Source organism: Heptranchias perlo, chromosome 23 (genome assembly GCF_035084215.1).
Source record: "Heptranchias perlo isolate sHepPer1 chromosome 23, sHepPer1.hap1, whole genome shotgun sequence".
NCBI lineage: Eukaryota > Metazoa > Chordata > Chondrichthyes > Hexanchiformes > Hexanchidae > Heptranchias > Heptranchias perlo.
This window is the reverse complement of record NC_090347.1, coordinates 9,588,926-9,607,071: the sequence shown is the minus strand read 5'-3', so window position 1 is coordinate 9,607,071 and position 18,146 is coordinate 9,588,926. Positions and strand designations below refer to the sequence as shown.

Here is an 18,146-nt window from a genome sequence, read left to right as displayed (position 1 = left end):
CACCGTTAAGATAACAAGCTGGTGCCATGTTACTCTTACCCACCCCCACCCAGCCTCTGGGTTCCTTTTTTTTTTTAAAAGTGGTCGGCAGAAGGAGCTCACCCTAGAGCGAGAAGACGACGGACTCTCAACTGCGGTCCGTAAGAGACAGTAGCAAACACGCATCAGGACCAAAGGGTCGACTTTCAGACAGCAAGTCAGCTGAGCCACGGTATTGCCGGGGACAGCAGCAAGTTTCTTTTTGGTAAGCAAACTGGTGAAGCAGGATCATGCAGACTGGAGTGGGGGGGGGGGGGGGGCGGGGGGGAGTGGGGGGCAGAGTCGGGGGCAGTAGGATGACTCGCAGTGGCAGACAAAATTCAAACACCGACTGCCTGAAATCATTTCCAGTGTTGCTGATGAATGTGGCCCATGCTAAGTGGTTATCAAAATGCAAGAACGTAGATAAAAGGAGCAACAGAAACTGAGAATGAGAAAGCAACCAAACAGAAAGTGTGGAGTGACAACAGGACCGCAACGATCAATCAAAGAATTCTGAATACGCTACAGATATTTCTCAGTCTCTCTCCTTCCAGTTTGTCCCTTGTACTCCTTCCAGTTTGTCCCTTGTACTTCCCATCATTTCTCTAGCCAATTCTTATAATGGCTCTCATCCTCTTTTTGCTGTGCCCCACACACCATACTGCCACATACTTCGCACCACCTCTGAAGTTCTATTCTATCTGCTCCTTTTCCTGAAATCAACAGCGGTGTATGGAAAATAGTTGCAAATGTTACAGGTTTGAAAATGCATGTGGAGGATTGGATGATAGAGGGTTAGAACATTGCCCTTTGATATTTAGGAGCTAGGTTTGAATGCAACTCAGATTCCGAGGAGATCTCATTCCACTCCACTCCCCTCAAAACGAAACCTGGTATTTTGAAAAGAACAACAAACACTAGAGCACTAAAAAAGAATCAAGTCAGTGAATAATTCTCGCCAATTCTATAATATCACAATATCAAATTTCCCCTTTAGAAGGTAAAGGGCACATGATTAAATCTTACCAAACAATCTACTCAAGCAGTGCGTATAGTGGATGTTTTGTATTAGTTTACACAGTAGTTTACAGAAATATATACAACATCTCAACCAGATAGCAATCTCTTCTTTCCTAATTGTCATCTATTCCTCGGTGTGTAACTGATCTGGAATAATATCATCTATTTATTTTTACTTTCAGCATCTACAGTCGAAATCGCTACTCATTAAAAAGGACTTGGCAACAGTATGGAGTCAGCAATTTGCTACATATCTCACCAAATTATTTATCAAAGGTCTGTTGCCAGATAACCCTGATCACAGATAGACGGTGAGCTCGTCCTCATGAGAAGATTTAAAGCTGTTGCAATTCCTCATTCCCCTAACAGAGGTAGGAAAATATATTTGGCAATGTTCCCATACAGGAACATGCAATATCTCTAGAGACAGAAAAGTATGAATGACCAACACAAATACTAGACATCTATCACAGTCTCTAACTTATAAAACAGGCACCAAGGTGGGTTATGGAAAATATGCAAAATGTCTAGAAAGGGGTTTGGTGACAGACACCTTTAATAGTAACTTCATTAGTAAGATTTAAATTGCCTTGAAATTTGTTGAAATTCTATCTGTTTCCTCCCAATTTTTAGCTCTGTAACTCACTTTCCACTTCAGTATAGGTGTCAGCTTTGGATTAGTGGTAGGATTCTTACCTCTGAGTCATGAAGGTTCAAGTCCCACTCCAAAGACTTGAGCACACAAATCGAAGCCAACACTTCAGTGTAGTACCGAGGGAGTGCTGCACTGTCGGAGGTGCCGTCCTTTAGATGAGACGTTAAACTGAGGCCCTGTTTGCCCTCTCAGGTGGATGTAAAAGATCCCATGGCATTATTTTGAAGAAGAGCATGATAGTCTTCCCCGATGACCTGGCCAATATTTATCCCTCAATGAATATCACTAAAACCTATTATCTGGTCATGATCACATTGCTGCTTGTGGAACCTTGCTGAGCGCAAATTGGCTGACACATTTCCTACATTACAAAAGTGACACTTGAAAAGTACTCAATTGGCTGGAAAGCACTTTGGGAAGTCTTGAGGCGTTATATGAATGCAAGTCTTTCTTTCTTTCATAATTACCCTGTTTTTTACTGTATTGTTTCTTTATGTCTTAGTTTAAATTTTATTGCCTTCTTTGTCCCCATTTCATTACTGCTCTTGGCCCTTATCACCTATTCCAACTCAGTACTTTTCTGTCTATAAAGCATTTTGCTAAGAACACTTTACCTTCTTGTGCTCACAGAAAGAAGAAATACAGTACTTTTTCCTCCAGCTTTTCAACATAAATTGTTTGTTCTCAAAAGAAACAGCCATAATTGTTGTAACTGTCAATGCTCCACTTTCTTCTCTGGACTTAGTTTACTTGGTCTGTTGGTCTCTCAGTTGATAACACAGTGCTCCTGCTCCCTTCCATTTAGAGCATGGCCTCAAAGGATTGACCTCCCATTTGCTGGACCGAGTGTAGAGCTTTGTTCAAATGTGATTTGTTAATGTGAAAGACACCATCTTGCCTGTCCAGGCTGACACAATAAATCTACCACGCTAGTTTAAAACAAAAAAAAAAATTATCTGCTAGATGATAAATCTGCACAGAAAACTGACAGATACGTGGAAAGAATCTGATTTCCTCCCAGTGTACTGCAATTTCTAGTCAGCTACACACGAGACGCATGAACGGACCCTGTCTCTTTTACAACAACAGAAATCTGATGAAGCTGAGGCCATGACAAAGAGTCTATGAAGAAGATTGATGCAGATGGGCGACTATTTTGTACTGGAGAGCTGGCAAGCTTAACTTTGACAGAAAAAGTTAGAAACACATAACAGGTTGATCAGCCTCTAAGAGAGAAAGATAGGTTAATGTTTCAATGTCAGATCACATGAAGGGTTATACTCAATTGAGTTAGTCTACCTTTCGCTCAGAAACTGTTAGATCTGCTGAACAATTCCACTATTTTTATTTCATATTTCCAGCTTTCCCTTTCAACACCGTAACAGTTGGTTCATGTGTCTCAGGCCAGATTCTTTGCAAAATAAGAGCAAAGTGATGCGCCCAAGCCACTATTAGTGGTGTAAATTAGGATTCATTTATACATCCTCGCCAGCACCTTCCAAACCCACGACCTCTACCACCTAGAAGGGTGAGGGCAGCAGGTGTATGGGAACAACACCACCTCCAAGCTCGCCTCCAAGTCACACACCATCCCGACTTGGAAATATATCGCCGTTCCTTCTTCACTGCTGGGTCAAAATCCTGGAACTCCCTACCTAACAGCACTGTGGGAGAACCTTCACCACACGGACTGCAGCGGTTCAAGAAGGCGGCTCACCACCACCTTCTCAAGGGCAATTAGGGATGGGCAATAAATGCTGGCCTCGCCAGCGACACCCACATCCCGTGAATGAATTATAAAAAAATTATATCAATGCTCGTTATCACTGTTTCTCTGTAAAACTGTCCTTGAACTACAGGCTAAAGAAATCTCAAGAGACACTTAACACTCTCTGTCAGAGCTGTTGTTCCATGTTGTGACCTGCAGAAACATTTCAAAATTGTTGTAGAAAGTGTGGAACATCTCCTTGCGAGAAACGTTTTTACTAGCCTGCTCATTTGACAAATCATTCTTAAAATATCTTTCCACTCTTGAAATGAAAAGCATGTGAAAGACGCTGTTACAAACTGTCTCGTCACTACAGTTCCCATTCACAGCCCTTAGGCTCAACTGCTAAAAGTGCAATTAAACTCCCTCAAATGAAAACTTGCAGAAAGAAAATTAGCTGTTTTCAGAAAAGTGGATTCAAATATATAGATATGTCAAAGCTTTATAAATCCCATTACCAACGGAGCAACATTTAGGAACATTTATCTCGATCATCAAAAGGGAATTGGATAAATGCCTGAAGGGGAAAAATTTGCAGGGCAATGGGGAAAGTGGGACTAATTGGATCGCCCTTTCAAAGAGCTGGCACAGGTGTGATGGGCCAAATGGCCTCCTTCTATGCTGTCTAATTCTATGATTCAGTGGACGAGTTCTCAGATTGGACCTTGCCCTGGATTTTTGCACAGGCCCATGGATGAGTGGCGTGTGTGGACATTTTGTCGAAGTGTTGGTTATATTCTTCACCAAAAGGCAGTTGATGGTGGAACGTAATTGTGATTATGTTTGAGTGGTGTCGAAATTAGTTTACTAAGTGTACCACAAAAATAGTATGCAAATTCAAATTACACGACCCCCCCAAAGTTTATCACTTCTCATTAAGCAGCAACCATCAAAATACTGAGCTCCTGAACAAAAATAAATGCAACTTGTCTATGTGTTTTCTTTCTGCAAACAAATTATTTAGGAGCATTTGTAAAGTATAATAAAAATTCTCTGGTCATTAACACATTGCTGTTTGTGGGAGCTTGCTGTGCGCAAATTGGCTGCTGCATTTCCTACATTACAACAGTGACTACACTTCAAAAGTACTTCATTGCCTGTAAAGCGCTTTGGGATGTCCTGAGGTAGAGAAAGGCGCTATATAAATGCAAGCTCTTTCTTTCTTACCAAAATCACAGCACCAGGCAAATTTAAAACAAGAATCAAGAATCATAGGTCACCCTTTTAAGATGTTACCAGGACTGGAATTATTATAATGATGTCCTCAGGTGGGGTTTTATGATGTCTGACAATTATTTATAAAACATCCATGAACTTGTGCTCTTGAAAACAAGTGAACAGCCTGTTCAGCTTCGTGGAAAGAGGCCTCGTGTCTGCCAATCCACTGAGCAGCGCTGAAGCTGGCAGCTATACAGGCGTCCACATGTGCTTTGCCTGCTTTCCCTACTCCTGGAGGGGTAGGGTGGATGTTTGCAGCTACTGTATTAATAGAGAAACAAAATCAAAGTAGGCCTTTCACCCCCGCGCACACGCTTAGCTTGGAATTCCAACAGTCTTCTTTCCCTTTTTAATAACGCAAGACTATCCAAACTTTCGACCGAGTGTAGATGCAAGTTAATGCTAATACTTCTTACGGGTGTGTTAGCTTTAACTTAAGGGTCTGGAGCGTCAACAGCAAAACTGTAAACTCAGATGCTAATGGGCCTCCCTGAAGGCATTTTTAAATGGACACACTGAAAACTTGTGGATCAGGCACAATATAATAATTACTGGGAAGAGATTTGTGAAGTTAAATCTTGAAAACATCTAATTATACAGTCGAAGTATGAGCAGATTTCACAAACAATTATTTCACTGCACTGGTGAGAGCGCGGTGATGTCATTGGAGAAATGGCTGGATTGCACAACAGTGGTCGTTGCCTCCATACAACACAAGGGTGTGGCAACTCCTAGCTGCCCGACTAACTCTGTGGCAAAGCTGAGCATGAGTCATTGCTTTGTACAAATTCAACCAGCACCTTTACCCAGTGAAGCAGCATTTATTTCAGGCCTAGATGTTTTAAGATAGGAATGGAAATTGGGAGAAAGATTGCATGGATTCATGTTCCTGGCAGGTAAATGGAATCGAGGTACAAGTCAGCCACGGTGTAATAGAGGAACATAGGAACAGGAGTAGGCCATTCAGCCCCTCGTGCCTGCTCCGCCATTTGATAAGATCATGGCTGATCTGTGATCTAACTCCATATACCTGCCTTTGGCCCATATCCCTTAATACCTTTGGTTGCCAAAAAGCTATCTATCTCGGATTTAAATTTAGCAATTGAGCTAGTATCAATTGCCGTTTGCGGAAGAGAGTTCCAAACTTCTACCACCCTTTGTGTGTAGAAATGTTTTCTAATCTCGCTCCTGAAAGGTCTGGCTCTAATTTTTAGACTGTGCCCCCTACTCCTAGAATCCCCAACCAGCGGAAATAGTTTCTCTCTATCCACCCTATCTCTTCCCCTTAATATCTTATAAACTTCGATCAGATCACCCCTTAACCTTCGAAACTCTAGAGAATACAACCCCAATTTGTGTAATCTCTCCTCGTAACTTAACCCTTGAAGTCTGGGTATCATTCTAGTAAACCTACGCTGCACTCCCTCCAATAGAATTGCGTTGCAGGGTCCTGTCCTCATGCCCAATGTCAGTGATATTGTACCAGGTCCTGCCCAATCTGGTGCATTTCTCCACTCTATATTCACTGGTATGGGCTCAATTCTTACACTTCCCCCCCCCCACGACCCCCCCCGGCCCCTCTTCTCCTGAAGGCGATGACTTTCCCTGCTGGGTGGCAAACCCCCGGACGCCAATCGGCCTCTGCTATCGAGCGTAAGTGGCCGTTATTTGTACATTGAGCCTCGACGATCTCAGCTGGTACGTGGTATCACGGCCCAACCCGACCCTGTCCACATGGGCAGTGGAATCAATGGTATTGGCCTCAGCAACAACAAAAACTTGCATTTATATAGTGCCTTTAACATAGTAAAACATCCCAAGTGCTTCACAGGACCGATTACCAAACAAAATTTGACACAAGCCACATATTAGGTCAGGTGGCCAAAAGCTTGGTCAAAGAGGCAAGTTTTAAGGAGCATCTTAGGTGATTTCAGCCCAGCCGAGATCAGTTAACTCAGAACACACTTCCTATTCCTATTTACCTCTTCCTATTTACAGATTACCAAAGGAAGTGGCCCTGGAAATAGTGGATGCATTGGTGGTCATCTTCCAAAATTCTATAGACTCTGGAACAGTTCCTACAGATTGGAGGGTGGCAAATGTAACCCCACTATTTAAAAAAGGAGGGAGAGAAAAAACAGGGAATTACAGACCGGTTAGCCTAACATCAATAGTGGGGAAAATGCTAGAGTCTATCATAAAGGATGTGATAACAGAACACTTGGAAGGCATTAACGGGATTGGACAAAGTCAGCATGGGTTTATGAAAGGGAAATCATGCTTAACAAATCTACTGGAGTTTTTTGAGGCTGTAACTGGTAGAATAGATAGGGGAGAACCAGTGGATGTGGTGTATTTGGATTTTCAGAAGGCTTTTGATAAAGTCCCACACAAGAGGTTAGTGTGCAAAATTAAAGCACATGGGATTGGGGTTAATATAGTGGCATGGATTGAGAATTGGTTAACAGACAGGAAACAGAGAGTAGGAATAAACAGGTCTTTTTCCGGGTGGCAGGCAGTGACTAGTGGGGTACCGCAGGGATCAGTGCTTGGGCACCAGCTATTCACAATATATATCAAATGATTTGGATGAGGGAACAGAATGTAACATTTCCAAGTTTGCAGACGACACAAAGCTGGGATGGAATGTGAGCTGTGAGGAGGATGCAGAGAGGCTCCAATGTGATTTAGACAAGATGGGTGAGTGGGAAAGAACATGGCAGATGCAGTATAATGTAGATAAATGTGAGGTTATCCACTTTGGTTGTAAAAACAGAAAGACAGATTATTATCTGAATGGTGACAGATTGGGAAAAGGGGAGGTGCAACGAGACCTGGGTGTCCTTGTACACCAGTCGCTGAAAGCGAGCATTCAGGTGCAGCAAGCAGTTAGGAAGGCGAATGGTATTTTGGTGTTCTTTGCAAGAGGATTTGAGTACAGGAACAGGGATGTCTTACTGCAGTTGTACAGGGCCATGGTGAGACCACATCTGGAGTATTGTGTGTAGTTTTGGTCTCCTTATCGGAGGAAGGATGTCCTTGCCATGGAGGGCGTGCAACAAAGGTTTACCAGACTGATTCCTGGGATGGCAGGACTGACGTATGAGGAGAGATTGGGTCGACTAGTCTTATATTCACTAGAGTTTAGAAGAATGAGAGGTGATCTCATCGAAACATATAAAATTCTAACAGGACTAGACAGACTAGATGCAGGGAGGATGTTCCCGATGGCTGGGGAGTCCAGAGCCAGGGGTCACAGTCTCAGGATACAGGGTATGCCATTTTGAACTGAGATGAGGAGAAATTTCTTCACTCAGAGGGTGGTGAACCTGTGGAATTCTCTACCACAGAAGGCAGTGGAGGCCAAGTCATTAGATGTATTCAAGAAGGAGAGAGATATATTTCTTAATGCTAAAGGGATCAAGGGATATTGGGAAAAAGCGGGAACAGGGTACTGAGTTAGACGATCAGCCATAATCATTTTGAATGGCTGAGCAGGCCCGAAGGGCCGAATGGCCTACTCTTGCTCCTATCTTCTATGTTTCTATGTATTCTGTGTGGCTCAGCTGAGTTATTGGAGGAGCAATGTACCTTTACAACCTACCTAACAAAGTGGAGAAAAAACATTGACTATTATAGGAACATAGGAACAGGAGTAGGCCATTCAGCCCCTCGTGCCTGCTCCGCCATTTGATAAGATCATGGCTGATCTGTGATCTAACTCCATATACCTGCCTTTGGCCCATATCCCTTAATACCTTTGGTTGCCAAAAAGCTATCTATCTCAGATTTAAATTTAGCAATTGAGCTAGTATCAATTGCCATTTGCGGAAGAGAGTTCCAAACTTCTACAACCCTTTGTGTGTAGAAATGTTTTCTAATCTCCCTCCTGAAAGGTCTGGCTCTAATTTTTAGACTGTGCCCCCTACTCCTAAAATCCCCAACCAGCGGAAATAGTTTCTCTCTATCCACCCTATCTCTTCCCCTTAATATCTTATAAACTTCGATCAGATCACCCCTTAACCTTCGAAACTCTAGAGAATACAACCCCAATTTGTGTAATCTCTCCTCGTAACTTAACCCTTGAAGTCCGGGTATCATTCTAGTAAACCTACGCTGCCCTCCCTTCAAGGCCAATATGTCCTTCCGAAGGTGCGGTGCCCAGAACTGCTCACAGTACTCCAGGTGCAGTCTAACCAGGGTTTTGTATAGCTGCAGCATAACTTCTGCCCCCTTGTACTCTAGTCCTCTGGATATAAAGGCCAACATTCCATTTGCCTTATTGATTATTTTCTGCACCTGTTCATGACACTTCAATGATCTATGTACCTGAACCCCTAAGTCCCTTTGGACATCTACTATTTTTAACTTTTTACCATTTAGAAAGTACCCTGTTCTATCCTTTTTTGATCCAAAGTGGATGACCTCACATTTGTCTACATTGAATTCCATTTGCCACAGTTTTGCCCATTCACCTAATCTATCAATATCGCTTTGTAATTTTATGTTTTCATCTTCACTGCTTCCAATGCCACCAATCTTTGTGTCATTGGCAAACTTAGATATGAGACTTTCTATGCCTTCATCTAAGTCATTAATAAATATTGTGAATAATTGAGGCCCCAAGACAGATCCCTGCGGGACTTCACTAGTCACATCCTGCCAATGTGAGTACCTTCCCATTATCCCTACACTCTGTCGCTTTTCGCTCAGCCAACTTCCTAACCAAGTCTGTACTTTTCCCTCGATTCCATGGGCTTCTATCTCAGCTAACAGTCTCTTATGTGGGACCTTATCAGATGCCTTCTGGAAGTCCATATAAATAACATCCGTTGACATTCCCCTGTCCACGACTTTAGTCACCTCTTCAAAAAATTCAATCAGGTTTGTCAGGCACGACCTACCTTTCACAAATCTATGCTGGCTCTCTCTGATTAACTGAAAATTCTCGAGGTGTTCAGTCACCCTATCCTTAATTGTAGACTCCAGCATTTTCCCCACAGCAGATGTTAGGCTAACTGGTCTATAATTCCCCGGTTTCCCTCTCTCTCCTTTCTTAAAAAGCGGAGTGACATGTGCAATTTTCCAATCTAGAGGGACAGTTCCTGAATCTAGAGAACTTTGAAAGATTATAGTTAGGGCATCCGCAACGTGCTCACCTACTTCCTTTAAAACCCTGGGATGGAAACCATCTGGTCCTGGGGATTTGTCACTCTTTAGTGCTATTATTTTCTTCATTACTGTTGCTTTACTTATGTTAATTTTATCGAGTCCCGTTCCCCGATTCAATATAAGTTGTCTTGGGATTTCCGGCATGCTATCCTCTTTTTCTACTGTAAATACTGACGCAATGTAATTATTCAACATGTCCGCCATTTCCCCATTGTCAATGACAATATCCCCACTTTCAGTTTTTAAGGGGCCAACACTGCTCCTGACCACCCTCTTTTTCCTAATATAACTATAAAAGTTCTTCGTATTGGTTTTGATATCCCTTGAGAGTTTCTTTTCATACTCTCTTTTTGTAGTCCTTACTATCTGTTTTGTGACCCTTTGTTGATCTTTGTATCTTTCCCATTCGCCAAGATCTGTGCCATTTTTTGCCTTTTTGTATGCCCTTTCCTTATGTCTTATACTGTCCCTTACCTCTTTAGTTGTCCATGGCTGTTTTTTTTGGCAAGTAGAGATTTTGCCCCTCAGGGGTATAAAACGATTCTGCATCACGTTAAATGTTTCTTTAAACATTTCCCACTGATCATCAGTCCTTTTACCCATTAACAGATTTGCCCAGTTTACTGTGGACAGTCTCTGTCTCATCCCATTGAAGTCGGCCTTGCCCAAGTCTAGAATCTTAACAGCTGATTCACTTTCTTCCCTTTCAAATACTACATTGAACTCGATCATGTTATGATCACTATTGGATAGATGTTCGCGCACAGTTAAGCCGTTAACTAAATCTGGTTCATTACTCATTACTAAATCTAGTATGGCTTGCCCCCTTGTTGCCTCTAGGACATACTGCTGCAGAAAACTATCCCGGACACACTCAAGAAATTCACTACCTTTCTGACAGTTGCTCGTCTGCTTTTCCCAATCTATGTGAAGGTTAAAGTCCCCCATTAAGACCACTATGCCTTTCTTACGCACTTGTCTAATCTCTGCATTTATACAATCTAGCACTTCAGAGCTGCTGCCAGGGCTCCTATATACAACTCCCACTATAGTCTTAGATCCTTTCCTATTTCTCAATTCAACCCATAAGGTCCCTGTTGGCTGCTTACCTCTCGTTATATCCCCCTTTATCATTGAAGTGATTTCATCTCTAATCATTAAGGCTACTCCTCCCCCTCTTCCATTTTCCCTATCTCTCCTGTGGACCTTATAACCTGGTATGTTTAGTTCCCAATCCTGACCATCCTGCAGCCATGTCTCAGTAATAGCTATCATGTCATACCCTCCAATTTGAATTTGAACCTGTAGTTCATTTAATTTATTCCTTATACTCCGTGCATTTGTATAAAGAACTCTTAGTTGGGCCACACACCCTAGCCTGACCTTCAGCTTTGATGCTGAGTTAATCGCCTTACACCTTCTAGTTTTTATTTTATCTGTCGTGCCTAAAGAACACTTTCTTTCCGCTGCTCTACGCTTTTCCCTTTCACTTGTTCTTGAATGACTGTTTGTACTATTTGTATTGTAGATTTCCCCTGGGTCTTCCCCTCTCTTGCTGCTTTCAACTTTATTCCCTTCTGACTCCCCGCTCAGGTTCCCATTATGCACTATAGATGTTGGCAATTGCCGGGCTCAACAACCACAGTTGCGTTCAACTGCTGAAATATTGACTGTACCTTGCAGCTTTCATTCAGCGCATAACTACTATCCTGTAACATCCACCTAAACACAATTTGTAAACTTCAGTTTGGCACCTGCCATTTCCAGGCTGTTTAATACTTCATTTAGACTAACAACACAAAGGCTTGAACACTTGGCAACCAGGGCGCTTTAACTTTAGGGTGCTCTATCACCTGTATTTCTAATGAGGGACTGGAGTACTGAACTCCCCATAGATGGCCCTCTTGGAACCTACGTGGGGTACGTGGGATTTTTGCAGAGAGAAGCAAAGCAGTTAAAAAGCAGCCCATGCTGATGGGCTCTTGGGGGTGTCACATGTACCGGACATGTGGCTTCAACAACAAAGCCAAAAAGCAGCAGCATCAATAAAACAAATAAATAAATAAGGGAGACAACAGCAGCAGTGAATTGAAGAAACTTTCCAGTTCTGTAAATCAAGTAATTCCTCTGATGTAGCTTAAGTGCAAAAAACATGATTTTCTGTAATGTGTTCTTTATCTGTTGCTATTAACTATTACAAGATACAATTGGAAAATCATCTGAAAACCATCAGATGTTTCTTTGTTTTCCCAATTATCTGAATATATTAAATTGATTCTGATGCATTTTGTTCTTCTGAAAATTTAATACAAATCACACAGGATTTAACCCAACTACAGGTAAAGTAACACAGCTTTGACATGATCCATGTGCAACCTGGGACAGTACATTTAATTAAAGAATTGCTACACAAGCTACCAGACACCTTGCAATTCCATGTAGACCCAGTGATTATTCCCTTTTTGTCTACACTTCGAAATGAAATGGTTTTGAGATACACGTTTCTCACTGTCTGCTGAGCTGTAGACTTCTCAGTGATCACTGTAGGTGTGTCCTGCAGTGACATGTGCTGCCCATATTCATTCTCTGCCTCCCAAATTAGCAAGCTGCCATCTGAGGACAAGATTCCACTACATTTGGATGGAGTCAAAACAAGTGTTAGGTTTTATTTCACAAAGGAGACGGACCAAACCCATTTGATTGATAATAAGGCATATGTGGAGCGCTGGTGGTATATCTGTTAAAGAGAGCAGCAATGTATTAATAACCAGTGCTGCCAGTGGAACGGCCAACATTACCTTTAAATAAAAAAGTATGCCTGTAATTTTCTTAAACTTAAGAGAAGCACTCCTGCTTGGTTGCCAGGGCAACCAATTAGATGTGGACTGATTAGTGGCCAGTAGCTGTTCAGCCCCATTTACCTACACCTTGATCCCACATTACAGGCGGTGTGGAATGTGGTTGGCTCAGGTTGATTTGCAGAAAGGTGAGCTCCATATATTAGCTATTTTCAAATAAATAATTGGGGAAAGAAAACCACGCAGTGCTCTCCAGGAATTACATTCCGTCTTTTGGCAATGAGACGTTAAACCAAGGCTCCGTCTGCCTTCTCAGGAGGACGTAAAAAATCCCACGGCACCATTCGAAGAAGAGCTGGGGAGTTCTCCCCCGTGTCCTAGCCAATATTTATCCCTCAACCAACATTACTAAAAAAAGAAACTGATTATCTGGCCATTATCTCATTGCTGTTAGTGGGACCTTGCTGTGCGCAAATTAGCTGTCGCATTTCCTACATTACAACAACGACTACACTTCAAAAGTACGTTATTGGCTGTAAAGCGCTTTGGGATGCCTTGAAGTCATGAAAGTTCCTTCTTTCTTCTTTCTTCTTTAATCAGGTGAAGTAAAAAAAAGTGCAAGTTTACAATTATCCAAGTTTGCTAGAGCACCAAGAAATGGTGCCATGGGGCAGAGGGACACATGTCTGTGTTCCCCTACACTTCCAAATCCCTGATTTCAGCTTGGACACTTCCCACAAGGGAGGGAAACAAAGCATCTTGTGCACCACCCTAGCAGCTGCTTCAGTGTCACCTGATAAGTCAAGGATGCAAATCTTTATGATATTTTCCATGAGGCGAAAATATCAAAAAGATACTTTTGATATCTGCTCCTCTGGGGTTCCAGCACACACAAGGTCCAATTAAATTAACCTCTAAATATTTACTGATAGTCTGAAAATAAATAACTCTAAAAATAGTGTGCTGAGGCACAGCCAGGGATGCTGAATTAGCACTAGATTGACGCACTATTATAAAATAGAATTTGGCCCATGATATAGTGCTCTACTTTGTAGCCAGTCTGACAACTGATGGAACTTGTTATTAACATGGGCAGGTGGGCTTGACTGGCAGCCAGCCTGGGACACAAATCTGCAAGCTTGTGATATGATTAGTTTTGCTACAGGTACATCTGCTACCTATGCTATTGGCTGGTCTAACCAAATCCTTGTAAAACATGTATTGCCTGAGAAAATCTGTCCATATGAATATAAAATACAATACTCCCCATGATCTCAGCGTTTTAGATTTAGATCAGGAACACTCATTATCCAACAGCTGCGCCTTATAAAGACACGAGCATACTAAAAACAGTATCAGGACAATTAATTCCTCTTTCTGCTCCACTTCCAAGTCTAAGTCTCTCCATACTGTGGGGATCTCTTCCTCATCCATGCTATGTACAAATATCCAACCAAAAGTAGTGCAGTCAAGCTGCTTATATGCTTCTCCCAATGATAGTCCAAGCCAGTCATCAGGAAGCACATCAGACTTGAGTTTATCTTCACTTGTCTCACTTTCTCAGGTAAAATTCAACTCTTTCCCTGGCACCTCCGCTTTACGGCCCTTTGTATGACTGAGAGCTCATTAATGTGCAGAACAGGCAACCGTCCAGTCTGTGGGACAGGGTGTCAAGTACACTGATAAGAATGTGTAAATGGGGCAAAATGGTAACTGCAAACACTCCTCAGTATATTTGTACCTGCAAACACTCCACAATATATCTGTACCTGCAAACACTCCTCAGTCCATTGTGTCGTAGCAAGCTTTAAAATTAAAATGATCAATTAGAGCCATCATCAAATTCTTTTGGCAGACAGTTTCACTTTGCCCAAAGGAACAACATTTCAGAGTGTTCTGAAATTGGTTTCAGGACCACATAGTGTACTGATCTTTATCAGCTCTACTTGAGTGCACAATAGAAGTTAAACAGAGAACAGACGAAAACAACAATTAATTTATCCAATTTCCTTCTGCGGCTCTTACCTTAAACCCAATGTCTCCTTTCTTGCAGCAGAGGCAGGCAAGCATGAGGAAGATGAAGGTAAAGAGACCGGAGAAGGACACTGCTACCACAGCAAGTGAGGAGGACCACGTGAGTTCACTGATGGGCGTCCCATCTGGAAAAATAAAATTTGAAACAACTATTTTTAGCAAACTTGTCAGATTTACCAATAGTTGCAAAAGTTTTACAGTAAGCGCTATGAAATTCTTAACAAATAAGATCCCACTTCAGAAATTACTTTTTCAAGAGCATTCTACAGTTCACACGCTAATTGTTATGCTCGATGGAAATCACTACTGACCCACTTTTTACCCTTTTTAGAAAGCTTTACTCAGTTAAAAATCTCAGAGCTGAAAAATAAAGTTTAATACCTGATATATGGTAGAACTATTTTAAACTCAATGCCAGTAACAATTTTCATTATAATATTCCCTTCTCCATTGAATAACTGCGATGAATTCTCAAGCTGTTTCTTATTCCTACCATCAGAGCATATTGTGCTCATTTATTTAGGCCATCTATGCTACTTTGGCAGTTTTTTGTCTGCCATGATTTTGAAATAAATGATGTAATCGAGGATACATATTTCCCCTGCGAAGCCAACCCATCAACAACAACTGTTGCATTACTTAAATGGGAATGATTGTCAAGGCTGTTGACTTTACACGGCAACTGAGTCCATAATGACACCATTCACCCTTAATTATTAAAGCAATAAACCCAGGCAGCCAGAATAAGCAAGAAAAGAAAGGTCTGACTAGAGGAATAAAAAAAACAATCATAAAATGACATAAAGTACAATGTAATTAAAGGAATGCCTCACCATTCAGGTTTACTCACATCTCTTCAAACATTGGGTCATATAGACTTAACTTGTGTTCTTTGATTTCACACTTAAGTATCATGTGATCATTCACTTCAAACTAGCTATATCAATATGTAGATATGTGACACAAATTTAAATACAGTTGAAGTGCACAACGCATTCAGTGTACTGTCTATAATTTCACTATGGACTTGCAAGAGTTTTTTTCCCTGTAAGTTAGATCCATGGCATAATCACTATCAATGTGATGTCAAAATTATACACTGGCTATACAGAAGAGGTCATATATTGTTGGAGAACTTTATGCTCATCACAGTGAAGGACGGAACTGGACAATGAAACACATTTCCACTTTTGGCACCCTGTGTAAGCATCAGGTATTCCAAGATCAGGTGCAGGATGGGCAGATTGAGAATAAAGCTTCTTCTATTCTTGCCCTGACAGTCTGCCTTAACTGCAACTTCAGAACAGTACCCCAGTCGGGCCAATATTAATCTTTCCAATTCCCACACAAGCCATTATCATGTCTGAATGACACTGCTAATGTGTTAAATTATGGACAGTTTTGTGTTACAAAGCCTTATCCACTAGGAAATGGATTGAAATTGACCCGGTCCAGACTTTAGAAGATTGTGAATCCAACCTATTTGCCAGTCGTCTGGTGAGATTTTAAACAGTAGCTCTTTCTATCGAACGATAAAACCCCCATGATATGGTTTACGGTGACGCTGGGTGACAAACGTGGGCAGAATCCTCCATTCCCCAGCATTCTTCAGCTTGAAGAGCATGAAATTCATCCAAACAAAATGAAATATATTGTAAAATAACCCTTGTTTTTAAATAGTGGCCACATGTGGAGATAATCACAGCACCATGGCCAATGACCCTAAGAATATGATCTAAGAAAATGTTTAGGCAGATACAAGTATTTGTTTGCATAGGGATCATATCTCATCACCACACTCTAGATTTATGACTACTATATATTGCGTAATATGACACAAAGGAGGTAACAGAACTACATATTCATGCAGTACGAGTACAACAAAAGCCTCCAATTTCTTAAATTACTAAAAAATAATTCACCAAGATATTTTTTTCTTTTTTGGGTGAATTTTATGCTCATCAGTGTTGGGGAGTTGAACACTTTTCCAACTTTTGTCACCCAGTGTCAGTAACAAGTACTCCCAAGTCGTAGGTAGGTCTCACATCTCCTACCTACGACACCAATTCCATGCCAGTAGTTATCTGCCACCTTGAAGCAAAAAGATGACAATGGCCTTGAAACATGAAATTCCACCTTTGTTACGAGCACACTGCAATTACATGATCACGCAGTTACTAACCCTCAAGGAGACAAAAAAAAGTTATTTAGCCTGCCTCAACTTGTCACTCAGAACCTTCTTTTGAGTATCTAGATTGACCATCACATCTTTTTAGTTTGCAAACTCTTCAGTAACTCTTTTTTTTTGTTCTCCTCCGGTATTATTTCTCACAATGTATCCTCCCTAACTTTTTCTCTCAGGGCATTCCAATATAATTTCAGCACTTTTTGTATCTCTTGCACCAGCCTGTGCTTCATAAAATCTACGGGTAATCTTATCACTGGAACTTGGATGTTCCCCAGCCTCAAAATGTTCCACCATCTCAGCTTTAGCACAAATACTTGGCCAATACTCTTTTTCTTTTCCTCTCTTGCTCGGTTTCTTCACTCTCTTCGGTCGTACCACATCAAACACCTTCTCCAGCCGACAGCATAGGCCGCAGCCCTGCTTCCTAGACCTCTGCAAATGATGCTCCGCAGCTGCCTGCTTGGAGAGGTACAAGAATGGGCCCAAATCACTCTGCTTCTGATATTTCATCCTTCCTTGAGGTAAAGCAGCAAGCATCTGTTTAGCCAGTGACAGGGTTAAGATTGAGAGTTCAGGGAATAGGGGGACAAACCCATGCCCTACCACTCTGTGCATCACATTAGAGCTCCAACAGGCTATGTCACCATGCTCTACGCAACTCATTGGTCCCTTTAACATGCTGCACCAAGAAGCAGTTGTAAACTCGCTTCACCAATTTATCATTCCCTGGCCTTGAAGGAATCCATCGTCATTCCACTTTAACTAAGGATAATTAAATTTGCCCATGATTTGTGCTTTTCCTATTTGCTTGCATGAACTTCTCATGGCGCCCTACTGACCTACACCAATTCCGTGAAAAGGTTAGTAATCGCGAGAGTAAAGGGCTTCTGGCTAAAACTTCAGCTTGTCCAAAGTTAACACTACTCTTTCAAGAAAAGAAAAAGTAAGACTTGTATTTATATAGCGTCTTTCACCACCTCAGGACATCCCAAAGCACTTTACAGCCAATTAAGTACTTTTGAAGTGTAGTCACTGTTGTAATGTAGGAAACACGGCAACCAATTTGCACACAGCAAGATCCCACAAACAGCAATGTGATAATCATCAAATAATCTGTTTTTAGTGATGGATAAATATTGGCCAGAATTCCCCTGCTCTTCTTTGAAATAGTGCCATGGGATCTTTTACGCCCACCTACGAGGGCAGGTGGGACCTCAGTTTAACATCTCGTCCAAAAGACAGCACTTCAGACAGTGCAGCGCTCCCTCAGTA

General features: G+C 41.7%; 1 protein-coding gene across 5 annotated transcripts in view; it reads right to left on the bottom strand.

The window, feature by feature from the left end:
- Positions 1-18,146, bottom strand: part of aatkb (apoptosis-associated tyrosine kinase b) — a 303,879-nt gene that overhangs the window by 78,987 nt on the left and 206,746 nt on the right. For all 5 annotated transcript variants that reach the window (XM_068003976.1, XM_068003977.1, XM_068003978.1 and 2 more), the window contains exon 3: positions 14,678-14,811. In XM_068003976.1, coding sequence (XP_067860077.1) covers positions 14,678-14,811 — 134 coding nt within the window. The remainder of the gene's footprint in view (positions 1-14,677; positions 14,812-18,146) is intronic.